General features: G+C 38.8%; 1 protein-coding gene across 2 annotated transcripts in view; it reads left to right on the top strand.

The window, feature by feature from the left end:
- byn (T-domain transcriptional activator brachyenteron) overlaps positions 1-17,041 on the top strand; it is a 101,001-nt gene that overhangs the window by 74,637 nt on the left and 9,323 nt on the right. For both annotated transcript variants that reach the window (XM_083127952.1, XM_083127960.1), the window contains exons 2-5: positions 6,287-6,382; positions 8,539-8,707; positions 9,831-9,965; positions 12,260-12,392. In XM_083127952.1, coding sequence (XP_082984078.1) covers positions 6,287-6,382; positions 8,539-8,707; positions 9,831-9,965; positions 12,260-12,392 — 533 coding nt within the window. The remainder of the gene's footprint in view (positions 1-6,286; positions 6,383-8,538; positions 8,708-9,830; positions 9,966-12,259; positions 12,393-17,041) is intronic.

The raw sequence follows: 17,041 nt of genomic DNA, 5'->3' as shown, positions 1-17,041 counted from the left end.
TAGTTAATTTTGTTGTTTTTAAGAAAATCAGATTAATTCTCAAATATTCTTAATCTTGTGCAAGTCACAGATAATGTAAGCTCGCACAGATGTTGAACTTCCTAAGTTCAAATGGAAGCATGAACAAATTCGACTTGGGCGACACATACTTTATAACAAATCCTATTTTGTTCAAATTCTGTTTTATTTGTTAAATAAATAGATCATCAAACACAAAGTTTTACAACATTATGCACTTCGATTTTCGAAGGATAAAGGTCAGACACAGTTGAGATCAAAATTAATAATTTGCCACGAATCTATATTTAACAATCAACTAATGGACTATGTAGACTTCTTTCGAACCACTATTAATGCCTGTTTTCAAATTTTGATGCACGAATCATACACGTTCTTATAACACTAATTTCTTAGTTATAAACTTCGTAGATACTGTATTGTTTTTACAAGCAACTAATTCTCAATTTGAACTTACTAGTATTCAATTCCATGAACGTTATCTATGAATCTTCACTTTCCCAAGTTCTTTTCCAGATCATATTTTGTGCCTTTCACTTACGGAACACGTATTATTTTTATATTTGGTTATTACTTCATACCCCTTGGTCATTTTATGATACTTAGCTACTATTGAAAATTCTCAGCTTTATCGTTTTCATTGTAGTATCCGAGTTGTTCTAGCCTTCGAGGCCAATTGTGATTAGTTTTAACGTAAATTTACAATATTCTATCGTTCAATTTAATTTAACAGCCTGCCTGTCACTTTACCCACACCTCCGAGAAAAAGGACGCCACTTAATTTTATTTAAATTTGAATATTTTATCATGTACAAAGATGGATAATGATTATAAGTTGCAGTTGAATGCACCATGAGAATATTATATTTAAATACTGAATCATTAAAATTATACTACTTAGATTAACAATGTAGCCGGCCGCTAATAATTTTAAAACTGCCAAATCCGGGAACTTTTCTAACGGTGGAAGCGGCCCCGGCGCCCACCCAGCGTCGAATAACATGGGTACCTGGGGGAAACCCTGGGGGGTAAAGGCGGTCAGGGGCGTGATGCTGATCACATCACCCCCACTCACGACCGGATCAAGAAAGTGTGGGGCGTTACCCCCACACCCCCTATACGCCTTCATGGCGTGGTGCTATGCACAGGGGAACACTTTACCTTTTTTATCTTTACCATGGTCATTTTTTTTATTGTAGTTGGATGGCAGTGGCGTAGTAAAGGTTGGGCAAAGTGGGCGACCGGCCGGAGACTTTCACCTGAAGGGGTCTCGCGTCTCACGGGGTTTACACAAAAAAAATGCAATAACTATATTGAAAAGGCTAATTTTTGTGTGCGATAAAACTACATTCTGTTTTTATCCAGTTTTAAATTCTAGTTAACCGTTACAATTTGAATGAATATGTCAAATATTTATTATTAATAAATAAACCTGGAGGTAGCCGTCTGATATTACGTAGAAGCCAGGCCACTACAAATAAGCTATGAATAAAATAAAATTCTCGTTGTAACGAATCTGTGATTGTTGTTCGTGTTATGCGTTTTAATGAAACTTGGAATTAAGCGTTTAAGCTAGGGTGACCAGATTTTCTGAAACGAAAAGTAGGACAACCATGGATGCACATAGGTAGGGTCTAGGAGGGCCACGTGACCCTTCTTTTTGGACGAAAGAAAGTCGTACTCTTCATGCTCACTTACATATAACACAGTTCTCTTTAATGTTTTCTTCTCTTATATATTTTCCATTTATTGATTTCTTTCATTTTCTTCTTTTCGTTCCTTTTTTTGCTTTACTTTTTCATTTTACAGATCAGCCGTTCTATGTCTCTTGCTCTTCAAGTTTTTTTGTGTATCTTTACTCATTTTCTTGTTCCTAATTTCTCCCCGCCCCCAATTCTCTAATTTTCTTCCGTGTCTAAGGGATTTTTGGATGCACTGCACGTTATTATTTATTGTTATAAGTAATTAACTAATGTTTCTTTGATGCTAACCTAAAACTCATTATTATTTCTGTTTCAGAATGAAATTATGATTTTGACCTTACATATTTTGGTTGCACAAATTGAAAAAAACGCAATTAAAACCATACAAATTATAACTTGCAAGTAGTGCATGCAGCTAGAGATTTCCACGCCCAAATTCCAACTCTTTAGTGAGGCAAGTGTTATTCTCCTAGCTTTCACGTCTTTTTTAATATTCATGCTGAAACAACTTCCCGAAACAGTAAAATGTCTATACATTGTGAAATAATATAAAATATTATTAATCGATACTGAGAATATATTTTACTCTTGTCCGATATGTATTTTCCTCCATAATCAATACATCAAACAATTTTAAATTCTCGAAGTGCCCTTGTATATACTTTTAGTCATCACTTTGTAACGAGTGCACTCACGGTCCCCGAAATGACGTGTCAATCATACCCCGGCACGGGGCCAAACGTCGTTATGCGTACGGGAAACCGGTCGTGACTCACGGTCCAGTTATCAAGTTCGGTACTGAGACGGTCGTTTATTGTCATACTATTGCGAGGCGGAGATTAATACCTTGGAAAAGTTACACTGTTTTGTTTACCTTTGATATGTAGATTCGAACAATCATAAAACACTAATAGCATAATATCTGGTACCTGAAAAACGTCAAATAACAACACTGACGAACGGTAAAAAGTGAATATATATTGTAACAACAAAAAAATATTGCAATCAACAACTGTTTACAAAGCCTCCTCACTCTCACAACATTCACTCTATCTCTCTTTCACACACATGAGGTATTTTTACATGTGAAGTATGGATACAAATCATGGATCTCATTAACATACCATTCCTTTTAATTTTTAAACCTTTATGTGAATTTAGGGCATTTGTCTGTCAGCTCCTGTGCTCTTTTAAATTAACTTAAGTGCCAGCCCTCGGAAAGCGGTTAACTAAGACAATTGGGTCGGCGTGGTTAAATCTTTCGTTCGAATGAACGTATGCATCGAGTCGTAAGCACGACATTATACAAGTTTCTCGGACGGGGGTATTACACATAAGCCTCTCTCGTCCAATGAGAACAACTACACAATTACATAGGGATGCAAAAACTTAATTGGCTCCAGCTGCCGGAATACACTAATCAATCGTCGGCGCGAGCAAAAATTACCTTAAAAACCACTATGCAACAAATAATACTATTTCACGCACACGACCTTGCAATAAAAACAACTACGCTTTCCACAATTAAAAGGACTCATCAGTCAACTATTGACAAATTAAATGGCGCGACGGGGCGATCGGTTACACAAAAACAATGGAGCACACTTTGACAATTTACACTAAATATTAAAGAAATGAAATGGAGCTTCTAACGCTGAATGCAGACAATTAAATTAGAACATCTGAACATGAAATTACCCTTTTTTATAACAATACCAAAAATTATCAGACGCGGGGGTTAGGTTCGGGGTTTCCTGAGTAACTTTGCGAATAAGTGAGACTTCGGCGTTAACTGTACGGTGTTGATACTAACGACGCACGTTTACATGTACATGAGACCCTCTGAAGTATACTGTACCAGACTCTGCTACATGGCGTGGTCATTCATCTCTCCTGGACGCGGGACTTGCACACGGTTCCTTTGTGGCGAAATTGTCCTCCGAGGTCGATCGCGACGAAGAATTATTGCGACGATCTGGTGTACTTGCACCTCCTCAGTACTTCGGGCGTTCCTCTTGTCACTAGCGTCGGGTGTACGTGGTCACGCGTCGGTTCAGAATCTCTCTGGTGACGGGCTTCGATTCGGCGTCGTTCTGGAAGCGTCGTTCTGGAGTCGTCCTTCAATCTCTCCCTCTGGCTTCGATCGGCGTCGTTCTGGAGTCGTCCTTCAATCTCTCTCTCTGGTGACGGGCTTCGATCGGCGTCGTTCTGAAAACGTCCTTCGGGCTTTGGGCAGCGTTTGGCTTTGGTGTCGTCTGTGGCGTTGGCTGACTGGCTTCATCGGAAGATGGCGATGTATCGTTGCGGGGTCAGGGAAGTCGACAGACTCCCTTCTCAATCTCCTTTAGCCGCCCATGATTATGTAGTTAACGCTTGGCAAAAAACAAATCACCGCGTAATCTTCACCAAAATAAGGCGCACACTGGTAACTCTCTATCTGCAACTCGCTCGCGGTACGTAAGGAAACAAAGTCCACGGACACAAAACAATAATCACGCGAGAGTGTAGCGCGGAGATGCTCTCTCGGTGAAATCCGGGTAAAAACTGTTTCTGGGATGGTAGCACCACATATATATAAGAGATTCAAATTCGTCCGTTGAAACCCACGCTAAGGTGGCTTCGCTTCGCTTTCTCAGGGGATGGAAATGACCTCTGTCCATTGTCTTGAAAGGCGCGGTCGGCGACGCGTCCTGGATCCTTGCAGAGTTGGGCTCCAGCTGGTTTTCCTGGTCATCCGTGAACATGGGTTCGAACGCCTGCTGCGACTCGAGCCCGGTAGCGGCGAAAATAATCTTTCCTTATCTCCGCGTTGGTGCAAATATGTCATGTTCTAAGCCGAAAAAGGCAGTTCCGCTGTCACTCAAGAAAAACTCGCCCCCAACTCCCGACGTCTGGCTCGGATACAAGTTTATTCACAAAATAAATCAAACCTCACACTTTCATGTTTGTGCATAAAATGAATCAATAAACAAAAAATAATTTATATCGAACTGCGTTTCACATGTCACTAGATACCGTGACAACTTGAACCTCGTATATATACATGAACAAATGAATGCAATATTTGTTTGTAAGCAATACATGTAAACTTTAAGAGGCAGGCTAACTCAGCGAACGAAGGGAGCGTGAACATGTGTAGCTACATGTATATATGCCACCAATTTATATAATAAAGTTTATTGTGTATTTATGAAAGGGAGGATTTTATTGAGGTAAACAATTTGAGAGGACATTTCGCAGGACATGGCCCTCAAAAAAAGAACTGTCCTGCGAGAATCTGGACGCCTTGTCACCCTAGCTTTAAGCTTGCACTAGGCTAGGCAACAATACTGAATGTTGTGACATCGTGCGCTGTAACAAGCGATTCTTAGCATCTACTCGCTTTGTTTGGCTCTCCATTGTATTTAGTGCCCGTTACTGTCGGTCGGTGTAATGACATTACAGTTATCACTCAGTAATGTCGGGCAGAGATCGCGATTCGGGAAGAAAATCGAGGACTAAAAGTGGTAAACGTTGTAAGTGCCAAAAGCGAGTGTTGGAAATCGCATCGTTCAGCGTATCAGTCCGTACGAACTTTCACACTAGTGCCTTTTTACACGCCCTTTGAACTACTTAGAGGGCTACCAGCCACTTTTCACGTTTACCACATTATCAAGCATGGCACATTTCACAGTTTAACGTGGAAAACTGTGTTTGAATTCTTGTGGCACTTACAGCGTTTACCAATTTTAGACTTCAATTCCCATCTGGATCCGGAGCATCTAAAAGAAAAAGAAGGGCTGAAATAGCAAAGCAGAACAAAAGTTTTGGTGGGTTACTGATGAAATATTTGAAAACGAATATAAGGAAAAGTGTTGCAACTGGCGTTAACATAGTGTCGGATTACCAAATACGCAGAGGAGGCGGCCTAAAGGTGACTACATCTTTTAGAGGACCCACGACAACGGATCAAAATGATAATGATTTGATCATGAAAGAAAATTACAATCAAGATTTCTAAAATCGTTTTCAAAAGAGAGAAAAATGAATCAACTGACACAAATTAAAACTATACACTACAGACTCTATAGATGAGGAGAGACTGCCCACTGCATGAACGCGACCGACCAAACCTACTGCCTGGCACAATCTTGTGCTACAGTACCACTGCTCGCTCTGCAGTCCATGCGCACACAAGAGCGCTCTTTAACAAAATACAGCGGGTTGACCATGTCTGATGTAAAGATAAGAGTTAGAGAAAATACATTAAACAAGAAATAGAAAATATAAGGTAAGGTAAAGTTTCCCGTGCACCATGCCATGAAGGCACATTCTAGGGGATGTGAAGGTATGAGTTGCTCAAGGTTGAAAAACGACTGAGTGTAACAAGATGTAGTGCTCATTGAACCTATTCTAACTGGAAAAGTGTACTCTCCAATCTCAGTCGATCATTTTTTAAATATATTTCACCAATAGTTTACTTAGAATTTGTAACCTCTTAAGATATGTTCAACTTTCCGACCTAAAATTTATTGACTTTTCAATTTCATGCATTAATTTTTGTCATTTCCTTTCTTTCTGTCTAGGCGGATGTTTCCAGTAGTAAAAGTCAGCGTGTCCGGTCTTGACCCAACAGCCATGTACACAGTCCTTTTGGAATTTGTACAAATTGACAATCATAGGTAAGACATGTTCGTTAATATAGCTTTTTTAAAGTCAATTCATGTCAAATCACCAAGAAAAGACAAATTAGATTACACTGACCCACATGACACGATAGTTCTTTTATGTTGATATTTTCTAAAAATATATAGTTTCATTCAACTGCAGCCTCCAGGCTTTCCGATCCTGCAAATTAACTTAATTTAATGTAATATCTATCAGCTGATATCTTCTTCTTCTTCTCTGGACCCTTTCCCTATTAACTAGTTTCTCTGGGTCTCGCCAATGGATTAGTGGATTGTAATCAAGGAGTCTCAGGTTCGATACCCAGTGGAGGCACATTGCATAGTGGTTCGGACCAGCAAGTTTACGAATGGAGGAGGAAGTTCGACAATGGCCTCTGTTTACAGGCAGATGGGTGAAATGACCTTCACAGTGAGCCATAAGTGACTGCAAGTGTATCCAAATGATTCTTCTGCTTGAGGTATACAGGCATTAACACAAACTTGGAAATATCAGGAATGGGTATATAATGCAGCAAACCTCCACAACCCTACATGCAGAAATTTACTAGAAAAAACAAAACAAATTAAGATTTTCCTTGGACTATTAATGTAATTATTTCTTAATATAGTTTAAAAAAAAACATCCATCTTTGTACACTTTTGTTGTTAATACTTACAGAGCAAAACACACCACGAAAATATGTCAGAGAATTCCAATGATACATGACAAGTAACCACAAATTAAAATCTATAAATTAAATTTATGCAGAAAAGGGGTATGAAATACGAGGTTTGGCTAGAAAAAAACCGGACTGATGCTATGAAATCTTTTATTCGGCATTTTGTACAACAGGAACTTTATCTCCTTCAAAGTACTCCCCTGCACGATCTGTACACCGCTCCATATGAATTTTCCATTGCTGGAAGCAGTGTTGCCAGTCATTTTCGGAGATTACATCCGTCGCTTTTCTTTGCACAGCTTCTACTGTCTCAAATCTGGTTCCTTTTAGGGCGGACTTCACTCTGGGGAATAAAAAGAAGTCACAGGGAGCAAGGTCCAGCGAATACAGTGGATGTTCTAACACTGGGATGCCATATTTAGCGAAAAATGTCTTCACTGACAGGGACGTATGGACAGGAGCATTGTCTTGGTGCAGAATCCATGACTTCCGTTGCCACAAATCAGGTCGTCGTCTTTTTACTCGCTCACGAAGGGTTTTCAGCACATTAATGTAATGATGTTGGTTTACAGTTTGACCCTCGGGTACCCAATGAACGTACACAATGCCTCGAATGTCGAAAAAGACAATCATCATGGCTTTGAATTTGGACTTGCTCATGCGAGCTTTCTTGTGACGTGGCGAACTCGGAGTCTTCCAATGCATTGATTGGCGCTTTGTGGCAGGGTCGTACGTGAAAAACCACGATTCATCACAGGTTATCACTCTCTCTAAGAATGTAGGGTCTGTTTCAATGTTCTTCAAAGTGTCCGTACAAATGTTCACTCGAGCTTCCTTCTGTTCCAATGTCAGGTTCCTTGGTACGAGTTTTGAACACTCTTTACTCATGTTCAAATTCTCGTGTAAAATTTGTCGAACACTTTCTTTGTCTATTCCTGTGATTTCAGCAACTGCTCTAATGGTCAATCAACGATTTTTTTGAATCACATCACTCACTTTTTGAATGTTTGTTTCCGTTTTCGACGTGCATGGTCGTCCTGAACGTGGGTTGTCTTGGATCATTTCCTGTCCTTCTTTAAACCATTTAAACCACTCAAACACTTGTGTGCGTGATAAACACTCATCCCCGTACACAGATTTTAACATGTCGTACGCTTCTGTTGCAGATTTCCCCAGTTTGTAAAGGAACTTCATATTGACACGCTGTTCCATTTTAATACTCAGCATTTTTCCGACGGAGCACAGACGCACGTTCCGCTTTGTCCAAGTGCCACAGCGAAACTGAGAGGCCTGCACCCAGGGCAATTAGTCATTCTGTAGGCAGGGTATGGTAGTATAGAATCATGCATTGCTCAACCTTCGTGCAATCGTTGTTTGCCAATAGCAACATCAATCCGGTTTTTTTCTAGCCAAACCTCGTATATATACAAACAATACTTTGATAAAATAATCCACATATTTTTTTCTAATTTAAGATTACTTGCTTTACAGGTGGAAATACGTAAATGGAGAATGGGTGCCTGGGGGAAAAGCTGAGGTCCCTCCTCCAAATCCTATCTACATTCATCCAGAATCTCCAAATTTTGGAGCTCATTGGATGAAGGAAGCCGTCTCTTTTGCAAAAGTCAAACTAACAAACAAATCTAATGGAAATGGACAGGTGAGACACTGTAAACTTCAATATGGATATGAAAGATATTTTTAATTTTTCCAACTTTCTTACATTCAATTTAGCTTTTCTATATTGCTTTCCACATTTTCTATATTTTGTTCCTCATTTCCATCAAAATTCTGGGTGTGAAATATGATATATTTAAGACATTATAATTATTATTACAGAGCAATTGACTAATTCATGTGGAATTCTGTATCAAATTTACAATGAAATAAGTAGACTGAAATACCATTCTCAAGACGATAAAATAGCCTAGTCCTGTTATTTATACTCTATCCCCGGAATCTGTTGAACAAGGCCATGTATAGCAGCAGAGAAGGGGGGGGGGGGGGAATCAAGTGGGCAGAGTGAAGCAGTAGATGCTGCTGCGAAGGCTGGTAACTAGAGTAGCTTTCACCCCTCCATGCAATCCCATTCCCTCTCACATGCTCATTGGTAGAGCCATCTCTCATCACTACTTGCACAGACACTTGTTTTTGTTCACTTGCTCCAGAGATACCCAGGATAGAGTATAATTATGTATTCATAATCTTGAAGGAAATTCAGATTATCACTGTGAAAAATTATGATTCATTTACAAAAATAAATATATTACAAACAATTTTCTAATATTTTAAAACATCACAGTTTTTCTCAAGAAATAATAAGTGTCCATTATGAAGTCAATTGCTTATGTAGAATAATCATAATTATGATTTTTTTTCTGGTTTAAGCATTATTGTTCTAGTTCTGTGGTTAGGATTTAAAATTTTCATCATATGATACAATATGAATAGTCAAATGCAAAGCTACTACTAGGCAAATTGGTCATTGCTATGTTCGCTTACTTTGCTTTTACATTGTCATGTTTAACAATTGAAATAAAGTGGCAAACAAGCAGTGATAATTTCTGCACCAGCATGGAAATTTCTTGTATTTAATTTAGAAACACATAAGATATAAGGAAAAAGTGAATAAACTAGTTTTGGTTTATTTGCATGCCACTATTTATGTGGCCTCGCAGTTGATGGGAAGTTCTGAGAAGACTTATTTAGTGAGTGAATAAATAATATACCAAATTAGCATTTAAATTGTTTAGTAACTAACTGCAATTTCTTGCTTCTTTCAGATAATGCTCAATTCCTTGCACAAGTATGAACCACGAGTTCATATTGTGAAAGTGGGTACTGAACAGCGACACGTTCTCACTTACCCATTTCCAGAAACACAATTTATAGCAGTGACAGCTTATCAAAATGAAGAGGTAATATATCCTTTTTCTCTTCAAATTTTGTTAGTAAAATTGTCAAGACAAAAGTCATTGGCATGCACCTCAAACTTATTGCTCCAGTTATTTTAGAGGTGATGGCTCTTCCTCAGTAGCTGGGAACAACTGATTAATACTTGAGTACCTGCTTGGTAATTACCTAATTATAACATTAATAGGGATTCCCTGCTCACAATGGAAAACTCCTTATTTTGCATGTGTGATAAGTGTAGGAAGGATGTGTAAACAGCAGTGGCGTGCGGTGCTAAATCAGGCAGGGGAGCAGGTCACCTGCACTTGCCTCCCACCCATGGGTGTCTTAATATATTACAGTAGACCAAGTGAAATTCAACCCTTATTGAAAAGAATCAAATAAATATACGATACATATGTATCAAATTATCAGAAGTGACATACATGAGGTACGTTAAAAAATATGATATAATGTAACGGAAACAATAAAAACAAAATTGTTGGTGCACAACCAAGAAAAATTTAATAAAAGCAATATATGAGTGATCAGAGAGAAAAAAATAATGTTTTGTCAAAACCTGTTTCATCTCTTTATTTCTACATTAAGTTGACGTTTTTTCATAGAATTGAGTATTCTTGTAATTCAAACGTCCTCAATGCAATAGTGGCATACAGATGGTGAGTTTTTTCATGACATCCGCTAGATTTGTAGAAGTTGTTAATGTGACAAAATCCGAACTGTTCCAGACTCCTTTCTCAGGAACAAACAAGGGCAACAATATAATTTTCCACTGAACAATATCCAGTTAATCATTTTAAATAGTTGTAGTAACTCGTTTGAAAATGCCTTGTGTACGATTTAGTTTTAGTTTTTAATTCAGTTAGGGTAGGTGTTGGTTTGCTGCCTTTCCTGCAAAGTTCAATGAACTAAAAGCTTTTGTCTCCAGCTGGTCAATCATGCTACACTCACAACATTATCTTTCTTGTCCTGCCACTGCATGCATTGAAACTTTGTTCTTGGGGCTGGTGGAACAGGTGGACTCGAGCTGTACCCTCGGAAGGTATTTCGCAGCATTTAGCCAAGGCATTTAGCAGACGCTTAGACTGCAGAAGATTTTTCCAGTTAGTTATGAATGTCGGACGCAAGTTCATAACAAGATTAGGAAATTAAAGAAATACTACATCCAAAGGAATCACTATGATGCAATAGGCAGTAGGGGTGGAAACTATGAGACCTAAGGCTGTCTATGTGATGAGGGTAGGTGAAGTAAACAAACGTCCAGCCATGGTGAAAGACAGCGTTACTTGTGGAAACGTTGATTTTGGGAGAAAGAAGTGTTCTTGTTACGTTAATACAGATAATTTAAATAGCTCAAAAGGGTGATAAGTAAAAGGGAACAGCCTGTTCCCTCTGTTCCACTGGTAAATGGCTAATTCCTTATGTGGTATGGGAATGGTCATATAATATTATCAATTCTAGGACAAAGTGTAGAACTAAACTTTGATGTTGAAGTGCCAATTGGCAACTACCAGTAAATTATCAGAATATCAAATGTGATTCAGTTGCAAACAATTGGATGTTAATTCATTTATTCGATAAATATATATTTCTGCATTCTTCAGGGCCTAAGCAGGAATAAAACTTAATACAGTTTATTGAAAATATTTTTTTTATTTCACACTGAAACATATATTGCAAGGTGAAACCATCTGGTCAGCATAATGCAATGAAAACCTGTTGAGATGTCACACATCAATGTTTGACATTGCAAAGGTCAAAAATTGATTGGTAACGCAAAGCTATGGATATGGAACCAGGCAAGGTATTCTTGTGATGGAGACATGGTGGTCTAGTCAGGTTCAATTCGCAGGGTGCATGATCTAAGGTTGGAATTTTTTCAGCCTTGTCCCTGCATAAAGCAGCTCTGGGGTTCACCCAGCCTCAAATAAATGGGTACCCTGGGTAAAGCCAGCTGAAGCATATTGTTAATTACATCACTAAAAAAAAAGGCCAAGATCAAGAATGTGTGGAGCCTTACCCCTACACCGATATGTGAATTCATGGTGCTGTGCAAAGTGCACAGAGAACTTTAATTTTACTTTTCTTGTGATAGTATATCAATAAATTTAATTGCCCATTAAACTAGACAAGAATAAAATTGATTGGCCAAAGCAATGCAATGTAAAGGAAATTGCCCGTTGTCTGATAATTCATACATTACTAATCTAGGGTTACAACACTATATACAGAGCTGGTGTATTTCAGTGGGTCAAATGAGTGCATACATGACTGAAACATTGATGTTCTTGCCTTTCAGGTCACATCTCTTAAAATTAAGTACAATCCATTTGCAAAAGCATTCTTAGATGCTAAGGAGAGACCAGATGGAATATACCAAAGAGATTTCATTCAGAGTTATGCACAACCTCAGCAACCTCAATATTCTCAGTGTAAGTATAAGAAAATGTGTACCTTAAGATAGAAATGTCATACGAGGGTCACTATTTATATTTTGAGCCTTGGCAACACTGATTGAAGTTAGGTGCGATTTGACGTTTGCAGGGAATCGTCTGGCATTATTGACCATAACGTACTTCAAATGTTTTGTCAATAGCTTCATTTGTGTTGTTTATGTTGCCTTGGAGATTGCGCGACAATAATAAAATGGAATTTTTCGGTCGATGATTTTTTACGATTTTCGACGTGGATTATCAAGACAAGAGTGCATCGATCAACTTACTTCCACATTTGGCGATGAAGCCCCATCCTTTGCCACTGTGAAACGCTGGTATAACGAATTTAATCGTGGCCGCCATTCGCTCACCGACGAGATTCGCGAAGGTCGTCCAAAATCAGTTGTTGTTCAAGAAAACATTGATGCTGTGCAAAACCTAATACTGCAAGATCGTCATGTGACATACTGTGAGATTGAGGCAACCATAGGCATTAGTTCCACCAGCATATATAAAATATTACATGATCATTTAGCTGTGAGAAAGGTACGTTCTCGTTGGATCCCACACAATTTGACAAAAACTCAAAAAGACGCTCGCGTCAATTGGTGCAAACAAATGCTCAATAAATACGATTGTGGTGCTTCAAAAGACGTATATAAGATTGTAACAGGTGACGAATCATGGATATATGCATATGAGCCGGAATGTAAACAGCAGTCGACTGTATGGGTGTTTCAAGATGAACCCAATCCAACAAAAGTTGTTCACGCTCGAAGCACATCGAAACAAATGGTCGCCTGTTTTTTCGGGAAAACTGGTCATGTGGCAGCTGTGCCTTTAGAGGAACGTAGAACGGTCAACTCTGAATGGTACACAACAATTTGTTTGCCAGAGGTCTTCGGTCAAATACGGAAAACAAACAAACGCCATCCGATCATTCTTCATCAAGACAATGCCAGCTGTCACACATCTCGTCTAACAACCGACTTTATGAACAGTCAAAAAATCGAATTGATGGGTCATCCGCTGTACAGTCCTGATTTGGCACCCAATGACTTCTTCTTGTTCCCGAATGTCAAGAATAAATTGCGTGGACAACGATTTTCATCAGTGGAAGACGCCGTTGATGCGTTCAAAACCCATATTATGGAGGTGTCTCAAGAAGATTGGAAAAACTGCTTTGACAAATGGTTCGAACGAATGCAAAAGTGTATTGACCATAAAGGAGAATACTTCGAAAAACAATAAAGCAGTTTTCAATGCCAAATTGCTGTTTTTTCATTGTTAGGCTCAAAATATAAATAGTGACCCTCATAGCAATGAAGTTACAAGTAACTACTTTCTTTCTTTGAGCAACAGTAACTACTTATTGTTTGGCTAAAGTTTCATATTTCCACTGCAGTTTTTATTGAGTGCCTGAATAATTTTGAAGGAACACTGTCTTCATTAACACAGGTTACAACATCTAGGATGGAGATAGTAGACTATTACAGTGACATGCTACCATCTCCGTTCTAGATAACATAACTTGTTAATGAAGGCAGTGGCCCTTCCAAATTAATTGAAAAATCAATAAAAACTACAATGTGGAAATCTGAAACTTTAACCTACACAATAAACAGTGTTTAATGTGACTAACCATGAATGTAACTAGTTACTTTTTGAAATGAGTAATGAAATTAATTTACTTTTCTGTATGAAAATAACAATTTGCTACAAAATAGAAGTAATATATTATATTTCATGAATGTACATTTATATGTATTTTTTTTTTTTAAGTATGAGAATTTACTTTGAACTTTCTTACCTCTATATTTTATTTGAGAAAAACGTGAACAAGTCCTATACCATATCTACCATATGTAGAATAAAGTAATTGTAAAAGTGACCGAAAGTTACTTTTTAAAGTAACAGTATAAGTAACAGTATACATAATTGATCCTCCAATTTATTTTATTATGAAACCTTTGATTTTATTATGAGACATTATCTTTAATGGAAATAACACAGTACGTGGCCCATGACCAAAAGGAAGAGTAGTTTGTATGCCCCTACCTTACACTATTCAAAATAGTTCCCATGTGCATGGAATGTCCCATTGCCTGGGAAATTTTAAGTAGAAAAGAATTCAGATATGTGGTAAACTTGGAACAATGTTGACAGAAGGAACAAGGTCAATTTGAATAAGACAGAGGGTCAAACATAGCATGAAATGAAAGTTCCAATTTTGTAAATTTTTACAGTTAAACTCGATAACGTTTCATCATATTTTTAACATACTGGTAAGGTGCGAATTACTCACAATTAAATATAAACTTTAGGCTAAAAGATTAAAAATCGGCAACTTACGTGTGTGAGTATGAGATTTTTCGTACTACGTTTCGGAGGTTACACTACCTCCTTCTTCAGGTTGAAACGATGTTATTCAGACACCTGACATGGTGCCTCGTCGTGAAAGTGAAGGTTAAGGATTTAGGTTAAAAAGTTGCTAGAAGGACACTTTCTAAAAAAGAATATAAATTACACATCTAAAACCGCGCAATACTATAAAACAAAAGAATATCCAAGGCTGAAGTCGGCGACCTGCCGACCGATGCTCAGGGTAGGCGAATGCACGGTGTCAGCCCGTACCTGGGGAAAGAGAACTTCCCCTCCTCATTCCTTCCAAACTGGGGCTCGGGAGTCACCAATCCAAGGAGAAGTCGACCTCCACCTCGGCGGCTTTCCTAACCTCAGGAGTAACACGGAAGCCCATCTCGTCCCTAATCACTGCGGCTTTATCCCATTTTTTAAAGAAATTAACCCAGCCGTCCTCTAAATTCCCATCGTCCCTATTAAGTTTGTTCCAATTCTTCGCGCATATATAGGCAGCTTCATATACGTTTCGGTCCAATTTATTGTTGACCTCCCTAATAACCTCCCTTTTAGCAATCTTATGTCGGTTAACCAATATGTGTTCAGATAATCCGGTTTTGGGTATGCCCTCCTTTATGTCCTTATCATGCTCCCCCCACCTAACCTGCATGCTTCTCCCGGTTTGTCCCACATATTCCTTTCCGCATTCACACACTATCCTGTACACTCCCTTCCGCTCCTCAGGGTTATTGCGCCTATCCCCCCTCCCTTTCTTATATGACGTAAAGTGCTTTTCAATACTCCGGGGTGCTCTTACCCCACATTTTATTCCGTAACCCCTCACGGACTTTTCAATTTTCTCTGAGACCCCCTTAAAATACGGGATCCCGACAAAATACGAGTTCTTATCACCGTTTCCTATCTCAGTTTTTTCATCCCCCTTGTCTTTTTGCGATGTTTCTTGCCTAACAATCCTATTGGCTTTCCTAGCTACTTTTTCCAGGTCGCGGATAGTGTACCCATTCTTTACCCCCACCTTCCTTATCCATTCCCCTTCTTTCTCTTTCTCTTTTTCGTCATTGCACAGTCTTTCGGCGCGAATGAAAAAGTTAAGAAAAACATTTAATTTAGTCCTATTCGAATGTTGGGATCTCTTATGGAGGTACAGCTCTCCAGCTAACGGTTTATGGAAGACCCCGGTTACGATCCGTTGTCCGGTTTTAGTAAGGCACAGGTCAAGAAAGTGGATCTTTCCGTTGGCCATATTTTCCCTAGTAAACCCAATCCTGGGGTCCTGCTTCCCCAATTGGTCGAAAATACTGTCAAGTTTGATTTCATTCCCTATGATGAGGATGTCATCTACGTATCTCCCATAATACTTTATCTCCCCCCCTCCCCCCTACATGTTCCATAGCGGCTTTTTCGGCGTAGTGCATGAAGATGTTGGCCACAAGGCCAGAGATGGGATTGCCCATGGCCAACCCTTCTTTTTGTCGGAAGATTTTATCGTTAACGTAGAAGTAATTGTACCCCGTAATGAGAAAAAACCACCTGACATACTCCCAGGCGACCAAGATTTCGACGTTTTGGTCAATCAACCATCTATACAAACAATCCCCAGCTTTGTCCCTGGGGACACTGGGGTACAGATTAATAACGTCAAAACTACAAATTACGTCCCGTTCCCCTATGGTGAGTTTCTCAATAGTCTCTTTGACCATAAGAGAGTTTTTGACGCTATACGGGGTGTCCATATTCATTTTTCCCATCCTCTTAATCATTTCTTTAGCTAAACCATATCCTGGATGTGCATACATGGGGATGATGGGTCTGAGGGGTATCCCCTCCTTATGGGTCTTAGGTATCCCAAAGGCCGTAGGAATATTCCCTTCCTTAACCCCCTTAAGTAATTTCTTTTTCTCCGCGCTTCCCAAGGTAAAACTGGTTTCAATGCCTTTTTTGATTTCTCGTTTGATTTTATTAATGGGGTTAACTTTGATTTCTTCGTAGTCATTACTTCTAAAGCTATCTTCCAACTTACTATGGTATTCCTCTTTCCCGATAATAACCATTTTGTTTTCCTTATCCGATCTAACCAAGTACACGTCACTTTGTTTAACCCATTTTTTCACATTACGAAGACTCCCCCTAAGCTTACTTTCCGTTTTTCCCTTGGGTGTCCTATGATTGGTAACGGGTGGGCCTAGTTCCCTTATACTTAGGTGCATTAGTTCATCTATAATGTCTCGAATTTTTACCCTGACATTGGATTTATCCTCTTTTTCGTC

Source organism: Lepisma saccharinum, chromosome 1, assembly GCF_977018435.1.
Source record: "Lepisma saccharinum chromosome 1, izLepSacc3.1, whole genome shotgun sequence".
Classification (NCBI taxonomy): Eukaryota; Metazoa; Arthropoda; class Insecta; order Zygentoma; family Lepismatidae; genus Lepisma; species Lepisma saccharinum.
Note: the sequence above shows the minus strand (reverse complement) of the source record. Positions and strands in the feature narration are given on the sequence as shown.